Here is an 18,948-nt window from a genome sequence, read left to right as displayed (position 1 = left end):
ATTTGCATAAAACCGGTTTCAGTATAAAAGGCCTTGATCTGATTAAAATAGTAATAATTAATATGGAAAAAGAATTTAAAATATGAAACAAAACAATATAATAAGTAAACTATAAAATAGAATAAATATATAAAAATTAACTAAATGGGATATAAAACTATCATAGCATTACAAAAAATTTTGGAGAAATAAAAATTATCAAAAAATAGAAAGTTAAAGACAGCTATTTATATAAAAAAATACATCAAAAATACTGTTAATTATAAAACTGACACAAAAAACATGAACATAAATTATGTAGATATAATAAATAAATAGCACTTATAATAGCATCCAATTTACAATAGTCCTAAAAAAACAAAAAGATAAAATAAAAGTTTGATAAGGAAAGATCCATAAGGAAACAATACCATAACAATAGTGGTAGTTGGGAGGAATTAACTAAGGGATTAAGCTAAGGGCATTGATCCAGTGTGATGATGAAAATGAAGAAAAAATAGTATAGTACAATATAATTTAATTAAATCATGACAAAATATTTTATATAGATTAGAACGATGTATACGATTGAGATAAGAGTGAATAACTATTGTGTGTTTTTATAAAGAAAAGGATATGACAAGTAAACTAAAAACAAAATATATATTTTATGGAATGGTGAAGTTCCATAAATGGATAATTCTGAAGATGGGGTAAGAGTTCCAAAGTGTAGATGAAAGAAAAATAGGTGTGAAAAATAAACTAAATGGGATAGAAAACTGTTAACCTTTTCTATTTGTTAACTGAGGACGCCTTATAAGATAAACTTTAACCTAAATCTGAAATTTATTAGTTGCAAAAACTTTAATTAATTAGAATTCGTACTTATCTACAATATGGGGACATATAAGTACCTCATATTCAAATACATCATTTTCATCAAAAGCCGGAAAGTAGGGAAATTTAATTTTGAAAACCTGATTCAAACTGAAAATTCTGGTGAAACATTACTCAAAGAGATAATTATAATCAAAATAGCTTGTAAATGCTACATTTAGAGAGGTAAGTTTTCTAAAGATATTTAGGGAAAAAGGGTAAATTTTAATACAAATAAATTATAAAAAATAACAAATTATTATACAATTTATGTGCATATCATAAAAATCAGTGATGACAATTTAATTTAAGCGGCTATAACAATTTTTTATAACTAAAAATTACGTGTACTTCACAAGTATTGTATAAATTACTGTTGCAAATAATAAATAAATAGTTTCTACAAAGAAGTAAACATAAAAAACTATTTGCTGGTGTAGAAAAGATTTAAAATTTGAAAAAAGTAAAAAAAATTAGTGGCCAACAATCTCTATAGATTTAATTAGGTTAATCAATATCTCCTAGAAGTACAGAGGAAAGGAACACAGACAAAGCGATTTCTGTCAATGTTTAAAGAAAATTTTAATTCAAAATAATAATAAGTACCTCTTTGGTCTAAGTCACAGACAGAAGATGAATATGAAACATTTGTGCCCAAAACAAATCACAACTGGCATGAGTAAAATTACCAGTATCTTTACCATTAGCTAACAAGACAAACAAAAATCATGCAGAATTAAAAAGATCAATAAGAATGCAGGAAAATCAATAAATACTACATAAATAAAAAGTTTGAATTACTGCTTTTAAATTAAGTTTTCTTTAATGGCCATATAATTAGGAATTTTTTTTAATTATTTAATTATTTAGGAAATAAATAAATTTAACATTTATTTTAGACCAAAAGTAAAGCTGAATTATTTCATACATTGGTTGGAATATCATTTCCATCATCTGTTCAAACACATTATACATCTGGTCAAACAATGCAAGAGACAAAAATCTTTGTCATTCTTTCCTTTTAGGCTCCAAAATCTAATTCCTTTATAATTAGATTTGTGTTTATTTAATTCAACTCTAAACCCTAGAGAATGGACATCTATGGAATATATTGGAATATAAACAAATAAAAAGATAGCTAATTACTCCAATATCTTGTAGAAAGTGGTGTTTTCAAGGAAAATTAAATATAAAACACAGATTATATCTTATGGAAAAGAATACCAAATTATAGTTTGATTTGGATTTTCTATTTGTTTCAAATATGGGAGTATGGCAGGGTGATAGTCTACCTACTGTTTATAGAGGATAGAGCAAGCCGAGAAACAGAGATCCAGACAACTGGCACAAAATTTAACAGGACTGTGCAATTACTGAGAGATGCCAATGATTTTGAAATATTAGCCATATCTATAAGATCATTAAAAGATGTGTTTCTGCAACTTAAAAAAGCTGCAAAAAGGTCCAGACTCAAAATAAATGAGCAAGATACTAAATATACGAGAGTAGGAGATAATGAACGGCAGAAAGCCAACATTGAGATTGGTGCGTACAAGTTTAAATGAGAGCAACAACTCATTGATTTGGGCTCAAAAGTAAATTAACATAATAATACATCACAGGATGTTAATTACAGATTAAAAGCAGTAAATAGATGCAACTTTGGGCTGATTAAACTTTTTCAAAAGTATATTATCAATCATAATAAACATCACACAAATGGATCAAAACTACTCAAACTTGAGTTATATTCCCTCAAAACTAGGACCAACAAGATGAGACTCATGCTCCTGTGTTTCTCTCTTTTCCTTACTCTGCTTAAGGCATGCTATCAGTTCCACTATCAACATTTACTGTTCTCAGTTTCATGATAAACATTCTCAAATTTTAAAGCCTACTGATATTAACATAACATCCTTTTGGACCACTATTAAAAAAAATTAAATCAAACTGGAACAAGAGTAAGACCATTGACAAACTTTCCAGTGCTTTTCTCTATTCTCACTCTTAAGCCATTAAACCCTTACTACCTATTGTTCCAGATCAGGTCCTCTTATAGAAAGCTGGAAGGTAGAATGCACCTCAAAATCAAACAGACCATTTCTACCCTTTATCTCTTGTTTAATTTCAATATCTACTTCAATTAATTCATAATCTATGATCTGATTCCTAATCTTACCTCATATAGATTTTTATAATGCGGTGTATGAAATTCTCTCAAATTCACTGAATGTGAGACTGCAGACATTCATTATCTGCTGTCTTAGATTTATTCTGAAGAATTTCAAGTCCATTGACTAAACCTCCTTAAAATAGTTACTTCCATCATTCCACCAAAGATGTTCCCTTCAACAATTCAATCTCCTTCCTTTATTGTTGAATTATTAAATTGTAAAAGGTACCAGTGAATTCCTGTAAAACAGCTGATCCTCTCTACCCCCCCCCCACAACAGTGATGCTTGGACAACCCTTCTAACTTGAGCTTCCAACTTCTGAAACTTGTTTTTATTGAATTGACATGACAAACCCTCACTGGATTCTAGCTTCCCCAAGCATCTTCTGCCAGTTTAATCAGTGAAGTGCACCTGTCCTTTAATTCTGAACACCGAGCAGGGTCCTCAAATTATCTCCAACACTATCCACCCATTGAAGTTTCGAGTGGCCTTTTGGTCTGGTGTCATAGATTTCTTCTTTGATGAGTTTTTCTTCGAGATCTCATGGTACCTGGCCTGTCCAACACAGCCTACTGAGCTTGACGATTCTTAGAACATCAGATTTATTTAACAAGGAATACACTACTCTGTTAAGGTGCCTTCTCCATGTTGAACCAAATTTCATTGGAACATTAATGTGTCTTGGGATTTGTATTTCAAATACCAGAAGTTCCCTTTCAACAGATATTGAGAAGGCCCAGGTTTCTGACCCATACATAAGGCCTCATCAATATCTTACTGTCTTGTTTTTGTGACTCTTGATATTAAGCTACTCCCCAGAGGCCAACACAGTCCAAAATAGCACCTATTGGCTGATTACCTCATCCAAAACCTCATTACTTGCATTAATCTGAGATTGCAGGCAGAGAAAATAATCAGAATGTTCAAATCAATAAGGACCAATCTGGACATAATCTTTATTATGACCTATAACTTGACCACAAATCATATATTTAATTTTAAAGGTATTAACAGAGTGTCCTAGCTTACTACATCATCAATGGCAAACAATGCTTCTGCTGCAGCTTTGGATCTCCCACCAATGGCGGTGTTTTCAACATAGCCTATAATCTGTACCATCTGATTAAGAATTGTTCTTTCCTTTTTTTGAAACTCCTAAACTTATAAGATCCATGAACAAAAAAGTTGTAATAATACAGCGCATTAATTTTCCATTTTTGCTCTTTCTCAACCAATTTTCATGGATCTTATGTTTTCATCTTCTTCTTCTTTTTTTTTGGTTGGTACTACAGACCTTGTAAATCTTTAGCTGCCCAAACCAACCTTCTCCATACCTGACTGTCTTGTGATACTGCTTGCCAGTTTGCTGTAGCTCTTCCCTATCTTTGTTGATTCAGTCTATATTCAGTCATCTGGTTTTTGGCCTCCCACATAGTCTGTGGTCCACACACTTGCCAACCATAATGGCATTCATTGTTCTATAGAGGCTTCCTGATGGATTGCTTTGAGCCACATGTCCCACCCATCTTAACCTTCTTGCCTTTATATCATGAGATATTGATTGACCAGTCTGTGAAAGCAGTTCACGATTATTTCTTCTACTCCATGTGTTAAGACTCTGATCCCACATTGCTCCTTTAATGTTTATGTTTTCATCTACACCAATCTACACCAAAAATCGCACGACCATATGCGGCAATTTTGCTTATTAACAAACCCGTTAATCCAAAAATGCGCCTCATCGCTGAACACAATTTTACAGAATGCGCTTCGTCAAGAACAGCCGCGGTGCCCATATGCCCGAAATCATTTTCAAATGTTAATGTCACGTATTGATCTTTCGAATAAAAAAAAAATTTTGATTACAATTTAATTTTTTGTGTTATTTTTTACAATTTCAAGTTCTATCGGGCTCAAAAAAAACACCCTATATTATAAGGCATTTAAACCTAAACCTAAATATCACCTGCCTATTCTTCCTTCAAGCCTTGTTCCATCAAGAATTCTTCAATTTCATTGTCCCTGGTTTTCCTTGGTCAGCCTCGGCCTCTTCTACCATATATTTTTGATGAATATACTCAATAATATACCTCCCTTAGTAATCTTTCTACAAGCATTATTTTTAAATGTCCATACTACTTCAGATGATGTTCCTCAATATCTTCCATAATGTTCTTTTCAACTTCTATCTTTTAGCTTAAAGTACCATTTCTTACTTTATTCATTCTGGTTTTGTAATGATGAAATTTTATGTGCCAAAATAGTGTTACTATAGTTTGGCTATGATTTCAGATATACAAAATCAATCACTTACTCAAACATCAATGAAACAGTGGATGCTGATTATGTATTTAATTTTTTTTTCTTAATGAAAAGAAATACAATCCATTCTGCAGCTTCCTTCAGGAAAATGTGTGTTCCAGGCAGAAAGACTTCTTCACAAGGTTTCAGACCAAAATCAAATATGTTTATTACCTAGTGAAATATAATCATAATGAAGCGATACAAGGAAAACAACAGGATCAGCACAAGAAAGCTTTTTTTTTCTAGTTATCCTAAAATTTGTAAATTGAATTCTGTAGATTCAGTAGTGTGTTATTTTACCATCCTCCAAGCTCTACCACCAGTCTAAGCTCAATTTATACAGTTATATTAGATGGTTACAAAAATTTTTGAAAATTCCAGTATAAAATTTAAATTCATGTCATTTTCATATTTTAGCCACTTCTTCAATGCTCCTCAATTTAACTAATATTTTAATTGAAGTGTCTTCTTCCTGTATTTAGTAAATGTTTCAAACGTAGGATAAGACTTGCTTATTCAGGATTTAGAGGGCTGGTGGCCTAGGACGCCTCCCTTTCTATTACTCTTGGTATTATGATCTAATTTGACAGATTGTGACATGTCATACACCACTTTGCAAATTACTTTTATCCATCTTTCTGTCAGAAGTTGAATTTGATGGTGACAGATGTAAATAACTCCTCACCTTCTTATTGTTGTTTTCGAAGTTGGTTTCTAGCCTTTCAAGAAATTCAACATATCTCATATTTGAAGGGTGTCTTGATCTAGGCTTATCTTAAAGGCTATTGTTCCAAGAATTTAATGGCCGGAACCAAAATGCTACCAAAAAACCATATTAGTCTATTGTTATGCTATTTATACTATGCTGAACTGCTATGATTATTTTTAAGCACTGAATTTAATCAAATCAGTTAATGTCTTGATGCTACTGACCCAAAAAATTTCTACAGAGTTTGCAAAATATATTCCCTTTTAAATTAATGACAACATCGCCTATCAGTCAGAATGTGATAATTGGGAAGGAAATGCCAAACCATATAACTTTGTCTTAGTTTTTATTTTTTAAACTAACATGAATGGATGTAAGGTAATATACTGACATATGTACGATATATGAATCAATTTTTTTTATTAGCTTAATACACCATATCTGGTGAGGCTTTAAAATTTAAGATTAGCAGATTCTATGAATCACATTAAAGTAAATGGATAGACCAGGTTGCACTATTTTGGGTCCACTATATGGTCCAAGCCAAAAAACAGGAACCACAAACCTGCAAATCAGTCACATCAACAGACAATCTAATTGCCATTTCATCCTCAGTGTTACAAAATCTACACATGGTTGATGGTGTTCCTGTCAGCTAGACGTTGAACTTGTTTTTATTGAGTTTAATATGACCACTATAGATCCCAGTAATTTTCCTTGAAGTGACCCTATCCAATTGAAGCAACATTTAACTTCAATCATTTAGGGTTTGTCCAGAGAAACAGATTAAGATGTAACTGTAAATTCTTTTTGCCAATATTGTTTAGCTTTGATCCCATAAGGTTCCTTTATCCTACTTTTTGCACAGCTAAGACTTATAATGAAAATTAAGTCCAAAGTTCGCAGTACTGTAATGTCCTGGCTTACAACACTAATTTTGTAGTATAGTGCTGTTTGTTCAGTACAAAATTGCAGTCTTCAACAATAATTGATTAGCACTACAGGGTAGTTGAGCGCTCTCTTGCTACCTGGCCATCTGAATAGATTATGAATTAATATAATTCAAATTGTCCAAGAACTAAAATCATCATGACTACTGTAATGGAAATGTTAAAGTGTTGGAGTCAATACAGAACGAATCATTAAAAACATGTTTTTAAATTGTTTTCCCTGTTATCTAAATATTACCTATGTTCCAGAGCCACTGATTTATGTATACAATTTTTATTATTTTTAAACATAGAAATAATTTAAACAAAAGTTCTATAATATATCTTTCAGTCTATCTCATATTTATCCTGTTATGTCCAAACCCAGAAACCTTTTTGTGTCATTAATAAGTTTATCTATCATGAATTTGATTATGAAGGCTGTTGAAAACATTTAATTATTCTTTATGGTTATTGTTAATCATACTATCTTTCATTATGATTATAACATGCCACCATATTTGTTTTATTTGTCATTCATATAGATACAATTTAAATTCACTGAAAACAATCACTGATTGGTATTCCATAGAGTTGTTTGCAAAATTCTATTCTATATTCGATCCTTCTTCTTCTAGTACTACCAACCAGAGTCGTCCTCAGCCTGCTATGTCATCAACATAGTAAACCTCTGTTAACCACTATACAGATCCCTGCTAGCTGCATATCCTTAAATACTTTGTCCTTCTATTGCGCTCTAGGCTGTCCCTTTCTTCCAGTAGCAATGATACTTCCTAGATAAATCATCTTCACCTGCATGTCCTCACCCATCCAATTAACATGACCATATTCGACCCTTCTTTTTTCGGCACTACAGACCAAAGTAGACCTCAGCCTGTTAAAACATAGCTTGTCATTGGCCCCAGTCCTCCACTATATGGATGCTTGCCACAAATCCTCCAACACTTTGTCCTTTCATTGTACTTGTAGCTGCCTGTCCTCACCTTTTTGATTAACATGGCCATATTTGCCACTTCCTTTTGGAATTACCATCAACCTATTTCCACTGGTTCTCAAACAGCCAATTCTGTTCCAGAATGACAGGCATGTACTTTGTCTTCTCCTGATTGATCTGCATTTCTTCACCCTTCCAATTAACAAGGTCATATATTTGTCTCTTCCTTTTGGAATTATAGACCATCACCTTATTTCCACAGGTTCTCAAACAGCCAATTCTGTTCCAGGTTCTACTCATATGAACTTCATCTTCTCCTGGTTTATCTTCATTCCCATAACATCTGCTGCTTTGGACAACTTTAAAAATGCTTTCTTGAGTGACTGGAAGTATCACACAACTAGGTCTATGTCATTTGGAAAACCAAGTATTTGCATTTGCCTGTTGAAAATGGTATAATCAGTCTGAATTCCTGAATCACATACACAACTGTATCCCATCAATCTTTTAAATTTTTTGTCCGAACAACATCCTGGAATCCTATTTTATTTTAATATTCTTTCAAATACATATTAGATAATAACATTGAGTAGGGTGATTGTCTCTCCTTAATACTTTTTAAGTAAAAAATACTTCATTTCAGAAGTAAGAAATTGAAAATCTGATAAATGAGAGAAAACAGTTATTTTACATACCAGTCATTTCACTTTTCATTTCATTCATAATCACTAACTTAGTATTGTCAAATTAATTAATTCATTTTTTTTTCTCGTTCTTAACATTTCAGTCATACAGGATTTTTGGCAGCAGTGCAGTATATAAATGCAACAACTGCCAATAATTAACTTTTCATTAAAAATTTTGTTAAAGTGAATGCTGTGGGATAGGTATAATCATGGGAATAATAAAGAAAATTAATCTGTGGTGCAGTCCAGTGTGAGGTTGTACATGTGCTGGTGCTACATTTTATCCTTTGCATCAGGTAAGGCAGATGACAACCACAATGTATACCGAATAATTTTACCACTCCAACTCCTGATGATGATTGATCTACATAAAAAATTAAAATGGAAAATCATCGAGAAAAAGCACCAATTTCAAAGACCTTGAGCCATTAGGCCTCTCCCAATTTTTCACACCTTGCTTCTAAATCTGAACCATTTTCTTCTTATTTTAATATAGTATTTTATTGTTTTATTATATTTAAGATTTCACTTTGAAATTTTTTGATAGACTTCTTCCCAATGATACATTAATTGTGATCCACCTTGCTCAAGTCACACTATTAAATTTTAAATTTTGAATTATAATAATGTTCAGTTACATGTTATCAAACTCCTACCCCTTGCGGGATGGAATAATGCATGATGATCCATGCAATTTCTATTATTTACTATTATGAAAAATTGTGTTCTATTTAATGAACCATTTGAAATAATACATAATACAAATCATGAATTGATGATGATGAAAAAAAAAAAAGAATAATTTAAAAAAAAATAACAAAACAGTAAGACATGCAAAAATGAACAGCAATCCAACCAAAGCATGCTTGTTTCTTTTATAATTAATATGCCAAAAAATAATATCTGCCAAACTACTGCCATGTGTGAATCTTTCTAATTAAAAAATGGAGAACACATTCAAAGATTAGTTACAAAAAACAAAAAAAAAGTAAATAAAATAAAAATATTTATATAAAAAATCTTGACTGATTGAGGGAAAAAGATAACTTAAAAAGTACAAATCTCTCTGAAAAGGTAATAAAAACAATATAGATAAACAATAATAATGGTAAATAATAACACTGTGATGTAAACATTATCAATAAAATTGCTACAGACCCTTACAAACAATAAAAATAAAATTATTCTCAATATCTAAAATTTTAAAAAATAATTAGCAGTATTCTGTTATTTTGTTACATAAAAAATCTAGAATCTAAAATAGGGTTATCATAAAATCTTATTATAGCACAAGATTTAATTTAAATAAAATTAATGTGACTTTTGTGTAGTAGAAAGAAACAAATTTAAAGAATAAAAATATAAGATCAATGAGTCACATGTTAAATTGTATATGATAATATTTTTAATACAGTTAAATTAGATAATACAATAAACTATAATATAGTTATATATAATATGATGATAACAGTTATCAAGACTTTTAAGGGATCCTCTTACAGATCATATCATCAAATGAATTGCTTCATCAGGCAAGTTGTTTTGAAATTCATATTATTCATATCCCAAAGCTGTATTAAATGAAAATTATGCTTAAAAAAATTGAAAGTAATGATAATTTAACAATAGGAGAACAATTCCCCACTACCAAGATTAATTTTTTTTTCAATCAATTTTACAATTGCTACACACAAATTGTTAATACTGTTAATTATTTTACACTTGATATTGATGATTAAATAGAATCATATATTGATGTCTTCTGGCATGTGAAACAGTAAGAGCACTTACACATCAATAATTGACTACTAGGAGATGATGGTTGGGTGTGCGGTAAAATGAAACACAAAGAAGTTGGTTTAACTTATTTAATTTATTTAGCTACACCAACTTATTTGTGTTTCATTTGACCGCACCTCAACCATCATCTCCTAGTACGTCATCCACGGTCAACTATCTCTCACAATTATCAATAATTGATCTTCGATACTGTTTTCAAGCCAGATGACCACACTCTCTGACACTATAATTCAGCATACATTTAAAGCCTAGTGAGTAACAATAGATACAAATAATTTTGTTAATATGAAGCAACTGACATCAAAATGAAATTAACTATTAATCAAAGAAATTAAAATATTAGTTTATATAGACAGAAATATTCTTTTATCAAAAAATATTTATTGTTAATATATAAATTAGGAGCTTTGAGTTAATATGAATGACATCCTAATGTAAACACATTAAGGCGAATTTGTACATAAAGTATGATAATTAAATCATACAGGAATACAAATTATATAAATGAATAAGACCCAAAAACAAAGGACACAAATGCCTATGGTAATAGAAGTCCTCAAGAGTTGAATTCCATCAGACAAGAGTTTATCAACAAAATCTACCTCTTGTATATACCTGAAATTTTATTTTTTCGAAGGAGTCAAGAGTTAATTATTCCTGTGGCTAAGACCTGTACCTCATGAGAAACTTGTAAATCCTACTGACTTACAGTAGAGACATCCTCTAGATTATCACCAATCAGTAGTTCTATTTATAACTATCAATAAAACATGATTTTTTTTATTGTGATAAATTTATTTAAAGTGAATGAACCAACTTTTTAATTTGCAATAGTTGTTATGAATGAATAAACAAATCCTGGTAGATATAAGAATGAAGATGTAGATGAACCAAACTTCAAGGAGGTTAAAGCTATAATACAAATGAATAACAAGGTTTCTGAAGGTAATCAACAACCAGGTAAACTTTTCAAATATTTGAAGCAATATATGGCAATATCTTTACAATATGCTGAGAATAAATGACGCCAACGAAATGAAACAACTTGCAAATTTTTCTCTATATAAGAAGAGAAAACAATCATATTGTATAAACTACTAAGTAATTTATTGCTTCATTGTTCACACAAAGCAATTCTAAATACTCTGTTTAATGTACTCACACAATATGTGGAATAGAAATATTAAGCAGACCCCTGAAGAGGCATATTTAGAACAGATAAACTTCTTACCTTTCAAACCATTCTCATCAAAAGACGTGAGAACTAAGTGCTGGCCCAATCAATGTATCAATGCAGAAATTTGCACATTACACAAGAAGATGAAACAAACAGATTGTATATACTATTGAGAAACTTCGTTGTTTCATTCTGCATGCAAAGTAATGCTGAATTCAATTGTCAAGATAAGCGAAATGGGAAGTAGGAAGATACTAACTAGTTCTGGAAAGGCAGATCTAGAACAGATAAAATTCTAAATCATCCCAGAAAGAGGAGATGAGACTAAAGTGCTGACCCACCAATTATAAATAAACATGCATTTTAAAGCATGAATAATGCTTTTAAAGTTAATTTGACTTATTAACATGACAATGCAAGAAGTTAAATGTTGTATTCATTCATATCCAGACGGATTACTCTCCAGAATTTTCTTTGAATAAAAGACTGAAGAGCTAAGGTGATGTTTTAGCCAATTTTGTATTCAATTTAGCCATAAGAATGGTAATTAGAGATTCATGAGAACAGGCAATGATACAATGTTTTCAAGCTTGGTCTAACTCCTAGGATATGCTGATATAATTGTTCTACCACAGTCGTTTGAAGATTGCATTTATTGATCTATAAAGAGCTTCATTGCACATGGATTTCATAGTGAACCTAAAGGAGAGTAAATACATATTGATTATAGATGGCAGAATACTAGTCAATTGAACAGTAACTATTAGAAACAGTATCTTAGAGAAAGTTTCATAATGTAACTATCTTGAAACTCCAAATAACAAATTTTCAGAAATTAGGCCAAGAGTCACAGCACCAGACTCATATTGATTTAGTCTTCTGAACCAAATGCTGTGGAGCAGGCTCATCACATGAACACACAAAGGTACAACTTTATGGACTCTTACAGACCTGAATCCTAACAAAGAACAGATCCTTGAGAGAAAGGTTCAGTGGAATATCTTCAGTTCTCTGAAGGATGGAGAGTTCTAGAGAGACAGAAAGAATAAGGAGCTGTATGAACTTTTTAATGTTGTCAACTACAGAGATTCCAAAACTAATATGGAAATCAGAACTACACAGTGAGAGGAGAGTGGAATATCCAAAGCGGTATTGAGCCAATGGGATGGCATCGAATGTGAAAAACTTTTAGGGTATTATTATTTGAAAAGCAGCCGCCCAAAACAGAGAAGATTGGAAGAAGCTTCTGGAGTATGCTGGGACCTGATATGACAAATTACTAACAATAATTGCATATATAATGTATCTCATGTTAATAAAACAAACATTATGCTAACAATCAGTGTTAATAGCAGGTGTCTGTTGTAGCAATTTTATTGTATTATTACATATACCTTCCATATTTTGTTTAAACGTAAAGTAAATGTCAGTTACAAGAGGATAAGGTCACAGCACAACATTGGTACAGGGCAACACATAGAAACAAACATGGCAAGGTTATTTAAAAGGAATAGTGTTTATAAAAGTTTTATTTAGGCAACGGCGGTGACCAATGACAAAGAATGCCTTAAAAACTTATAAAACAATACTATAGTAAAAGCAGGTTTAACTTCCGACAATCAACAACCTTTCTTTCTTCTTTTTTCTTCTTAGTTATTTCCTATTATGATAAATAAAAAAAGAAAGTAAAACTTGCATTATGTTCAATTTAAAATTATTATCCAACATTTATGATACCTTACCTCCCACAAAAAAGTTAAGTTAGTAGAACATAGTACAAGTTATTAATTTCAATTTTTTATTGTGTCCATCGTCACTGTTTCTATTTTTTTAAATTATATTCTGAATATGTTTTTTCACAAACAATGAAGATAGAAACATTATGATTTTATTTATTTTTTTGTTTACAATTGAATAAAAAGAAACAAATTTTTTTTTCTTTATATAAATGACTATCCAATTTTCATCTATCATTAAAATAATTATTTCACTATTAAAATTATCAGCTATCTTCCTTCAGAGTGAAAAACATTTAAAAAAAAAAAAATTAAAAGTAACATACCGAAGCATTTGGATTCATTTGTCTGTCTATTAATGAAGACTTTTGCCGATATTACAGTGCCGAACGGGTGAAACGTTGTTATTAGATCGGCATCAGTGAACTCTTGAGGGAGGTGGTATATGAACAGGTTAGCTCCTTCTGGGCCTTCTATTTGTTTACCAGCGGGCCTGTATGACACTAGAACACCCATCATACCATGATTAAAGGATACCGAACAAAAAAGAAACAAGTGAATTGTTTTTTTTTGTACCCTTGGTATCCAGAAATTTTTTTTTATTTTTATTTAGGTGGACTAGTTAAACTACTGCTGCTTTATGCCCTTCCCAGAAAAATATTAAAAAAAAAAAAAATTAAGTTCAAGGGAAAGCTGCATAGAAATTAATAAAATTGGGAGGATGATAATATTTAAGGCATTCAGAAATAAAAAAAAAATTACAATAATAATAATAATCAAACTACATTGGGTTTGAAAAGATAGGAAAAATGAGAGGAAAAACAACGCCACAAGGATAGACAGGTAATTGTCAACGTCAATATGTTTTGAGTAGTGTTGACACTCAAAGTCTTTTCTCTATCGTCACAAACTTTAATTAAGATTACTAAAAAATGCAATTAAAGAAAAATAAATTACTTACTCAAATGCTAAATATACTCAATTTCATCAAAAATTTTTAACTACAGATACTAATTCCACATTAAAATACTGTACTCTGAAAAGCCAATACTAGAGTTCGCAGGAGTTGTAGTTATGTCAATTAAATTGTAATTAAGAAAAGCAAAACAATACAAAGGCCATGCTTATCAAGTAACTTTGGAATAAATTTGTTACTATTTAAAAAAAAATAAAATAATAATAAAATAAAATATGTAACACTTCAAAGTGTCAAGCTCGATATAAACTAATTCAGGCACCAAGAGTACAACAGAGAAAAACATTTTTTATTATTCTAATGAGAAAAATTATAAATAGAATTTAAATTTTTCATAAAACAATTTTTACATAACCATGGGTGATATTTAGGTTAAGATGATTTTTGATTATAAAAGCTTAAAGCAATTGTTTATAATTATAGAATTACTCAAGCAATCTACAATTTCCATATGGAATATCCTCATGCTTAAATAGTATGCATTCTGTTAAGAAGCATTCTTTGTGCTTTTCACCATAAACTTCATTATAACATGCTTTTTGTTTTCTATCTTTTTGTTTTTTTAAATTAATAAAACATTAACCTTTCAATGTTACAATAAGAGGATATTTTTAATAGGGATCCTATTGAAGAAACATTGTCAAGTGTAGATTGACAAATAGATCATGAAATCAAATAAGATTAAGGAATAAATTAAAATAATATTAATAGGTAGTCCTGAAACAGGTGTATTTTTTTAAAAATTAAAAATCCATAAGTTTTGATATTTTTGACAATCAACATCATCTGGAAAACAATATTTTACAGGGTTTAGTTAACTTCAAATTAAAAATTTAATATAGCCTAATTAATATACCATTAAGCAAATAAAATTTTAACTGAAAGATTGGTCACTAAAATATGTTGACCAAAATAATCCGGTTTTAATATTTTATTTTTTATTATTTATTCATAATATATCATAATCATATTCACAATATTATAACGATAATATATATGTAATAATATTATGTTATTACAATAATATTCTTTTACTTTATTTTAGTCAGATCTATAAATTTAAAATTAAAATGGAATAATTCATTAAAATACAGGAATGAGGTTCATTTTGATAAATAAAAAGTTCTGTTCTGTCATGTCACCTGGATGGTTTATTATGTACTTATATAAATTGTATTTCCTGCAAATTTCTAAGGATTTTGATATTCTTGTTTTACCTAATGTCTGACAAATATTAATTAAATTTAGTTTAGTAATTTACTCAAAAAAAAAAAAAAATCAAGTCCAAAAGTTTATTTTAGGACGAATTCTAATTGAAAATAGAATATATATGAATGAGTTGTGGCAAGAATGTGACAGGCCACAATTTTTAAGACAATGAAAATCTTATATAAAATTCTCCTTTGTTTTTCGACAAAACTATTTATTGTGTTTGTTTGTCTAACACCATTATTCCAACATATTCATTTATTATATTTAAGTATGTGTAATAGAAAATTGGTCCTATTATTTTATTTGTAATTAAAATCTTCATTCGTAACATAAATATAATTATGAATAAAATAACACTGTTGATGGCGACACAGCTTCAGACCATAGAAAAGCTAGCTGTACCTTCGTTTGAGTCTGTTCGCTTTTAGTCTCCATTAGTGCAGGATATACTATTTGTTCCTTTGTTACTACACTAAACATTAAATTATAATGCTCTAATGAACAATTTTCATCTTGTGGCTTGTTATATTCTTGCCCTAAAATCTTCATAAATATTTCTTGTAATAAAAAAAAAAAAGTAATATAAAATAAAAATGTGAATTGACAGATTCACTTTAAATTTGACCCCAAAAGCAGTGGAATTGTACATATATAAATGATTAATGAAAAATCATTTGCAGATGGACATTTAATGATCAAAATTTACTATTTATAATCTTACCTCATATTAATCGAACCTGAGGAAATAATTTTTTCGTAAAACAGTTATGCAGGATACTGCACAAATCTCCACCTAAAATGAATTTATGTAGAAACACCGTTACGTGTCATGACTTGTAACTACCTAAAGTTCCATAAAAATTAATTTGGTCAATGAACAGAATATGTAGCCCTGTGAAACAGGCAACAGCAACAGCAGAACATTTTTTCATTTAAAAAAAAAAAATAAGCCATATAAGATCGGTTAATTTTTGAGAATACTTACTTAAGAGCTCACGGCAGCACACCAAAAAAAGTATTCAGTAATCAAAATGAGTTCCTCCCTATTAGCATTGGTTTTCTATTATAAAAATATCAACATAAGCTCTTCAACTTTTTTTTTTAACAATGAGAACTGTTTTTGGATGATTTTTATGAAGTGAAGCTTTTATACGTATGTTCTACAACTCACAAAAAAAAATTACACAAGAGTGAATTGATTTTGTGATGCAAGGATGAAATAGAAGTGATGGAAGGGGTCAATACCGATCAATTCTAACAGAAAAAATTTTATAATGTAATAGGAGTTTTTTTTTTTATTGAATAATACAATAAATACATTTGTTATTTGTCCAACACCTGACTAAATCTTCTGAGGGAGTTTCTTTACCTCTTGAGTGAAAAACCTCAAATGAAATCCTTGCCAGAGGAGATAATTATATTTTTAATAAAAAAAAAATACATCAAATATTCTTAACAACTAATTATTGAAAAGAAGTCATGGTAGAGTCGTGGGATTTAGAAAATCAATCCTAGCAACCAGGTAGCCGTTCTGATTACTGAATAACTGTGATTGGTGTGTTGTTAGAACTAGGTATCCTGAGGGATTGAGGGAAAATGTTTGATCGATTATTCAGTTTCCTTTGTATCAGGAAATTTATAGAGTAAAAAAGTCAAAAGGTCACTAGAGTTGATTGTCATTGTCAAAAATACCATAACAGATTAAAATGAAACTGGATTTATTTTAAATGTGTTAAAAACTTGTTTATAACCATAAAGTAACCAGTGATCAAGAAGCTTCAAAAGCACTTCAAAGTGCAATCGAACTAAACAAGGACTACCTTTCTGCTTGTTCGAAGAAATTAATACCAAAGAGGTTATGTGCAGTGTTATCGAAGAGGTAGTGGGAAATGGAAATAAAATAAAATAAAAGTAGATAATAACCTGTGGCTTTGGGCATACAAGTAAACTGCTGATAGGCGTCAGAGAGGGAAAGTGCAGGAGCGTAACCATTCAGTGAGCTTAGAGCACTCAGGCTTGTAGGTCCACCTAATAAATAAAAGCAGGCAAAATGACTAACTAAACTAATTTAATAACTAACAAACTAGAGCTAACTAATATTTACTATTACTGATAAAATAGATTTAAGATTATTATTCGAGAAATGAAGAATTTTTATTTCTCGGTAATAACCCAGAAAATAAAAGCCTTCTAATAGAAAATTACTAACACTCCTTTTTTTTTTTTTTTTTTTTTTAATACTGATAAAATTGAACTAACTAAAGCTTGATAGATCCTTCTAAATCTAAATAACTTAATTAATAAAATAAACTAGAATCTAAAAAATCTTGAAATAACTGTAACATGCCTGCTGTTATAACAGCTCAAAGATGTAATCCATGCTTATACGTGCAGCAATAATTAAAGATAATCAAGCAAAAAAGTTTAACTCAGTTAATAATAATTTTTTAATACTATTATAGCTAGTAACTTTAAAGAAGGCACAAAATAAAAAGTTGAAGCCTAACATAAAACTTAATAAAAATGTAAAACATCTGGGAATAATTAGTAAATGATGGTTGACCATGTTCAGGTAAATTCAGCGAATAATCAGTCTTATATTGATAATTATCATCTGTTTTATTTGTGTCTTTGTTTGTTTTTGCATTCTAAGTTTATATCTACAGCCCAGATATTGAACACTCCATAAACTATGAAAAATAAATGTAACTAAGATAGTAATGAATATGACACGATATATTAATTTAAGATGTAATAGGCAAGAAATACAAAAAATAATTAAACTTTTGTACACTGTATGCACAATATTATATTGTACATTATATACTGATAGACAATATTATATATGTCCATTTGAAAATTATTGAAAATATAAAAATATAGATTATACTGTAATATATTCACAACTAATTATATTTACATTCATCTTTATTAGTTTATAATGTTTTTATAAGTGTTCGTATTTATATTATAGGACTAATGAAGTTAGATATTGATATTTATTTTCGATTTAGTGTGTTTTATTTACCTAGATAAAATACCCTGAATCTGAGAATAAAATAAAATATGTCATAATATGTATGCTCCCTCTCTCAGGACAGAGGGAAAAGTATTAACAAATATATAATTAATGTTAACACAGTAATATTTTTTAGGAAGAAAAATGTCGTCGATTTAAAACTTTATTCAACTCATTATCTAAAAAAATAAAAGTTCCGCTCGAAACGTTAAAATTAAAAATATTTAAATTTTGATACTATGAAGTAATAATTTGACACTTTTTTGGAGGTATTTTGATTAGAAAGCTAAATTATTATTTCATGCATCTTGAAAAAAAAAATCAAACAGAACTAATAATTTTTGTATAAAAAAAGAAAGAAAAAAATTAAGAAAAAGTTACATTGTTAATAGAAGGATATTACAGAAAGTGAATCA

General features: G+C 29.7%; 1 protein-coding gene across 17 annotated transcripts in view; it reads right to left on the bottom strand.

Annotated features, from left to right (window-relative positions):
• The window catches only part of bru1 (bruno 1), a 406,895-nt gene that overhangs the window by 7,854 nt on the left and 380,093 nt on the right, over positions 1 to 18,948 (bottom strand). For 13 of the 17 annotated variants that reach the window (XR_010843011.1, XR_010843012.1, XR_010843014.1 and 10 more), the window contains 2 exons: positions 17,437 to 17,541; positions 13,652 to 13,828 (listed from right to left, as the gene is read on the bottom strand). Coding sequence is in view for 2 of the 17 variants with exons in the window: in XM_067045974.1 (XP_066902075.1) it covers positions 13,652 to 13,828; positions 17,437 to 17,541 (282 nt within the window). In the remaining 15 variants the exon portion in view is untranslated. The remainder of the gene's footprint in view (positions 1 to 13,651; positions 13,829 to 17,436; positions 17,542 to 18,948) is intronic. The other 4 variants (XR_010843020.1, XR_010843022.1, XR_010843023.1 and 1 more) reach the window with 1 other exon arrangement.

Source organism: Halyomorpha halys, unplaced genomic scaffold (genome assembly GCF_000696795.3).
Source record: "Halyomorpha halys isolate HHAL.00 unplaced genomic scaffold, Hhal_1.1 Scaffold300.1, whole genome shotgun sequence".
Classification (NCBI taxonomy): domain Eukaryota; kingdom Metazoa; phylum Arthropoda; class Insecta; order Hemiptera; family Pentatomidae; genus Halyomorpha; species Halyomorpha halys.
This window is presented reverse-complemented; position numbering and strand designations above follow the sequence as displayed.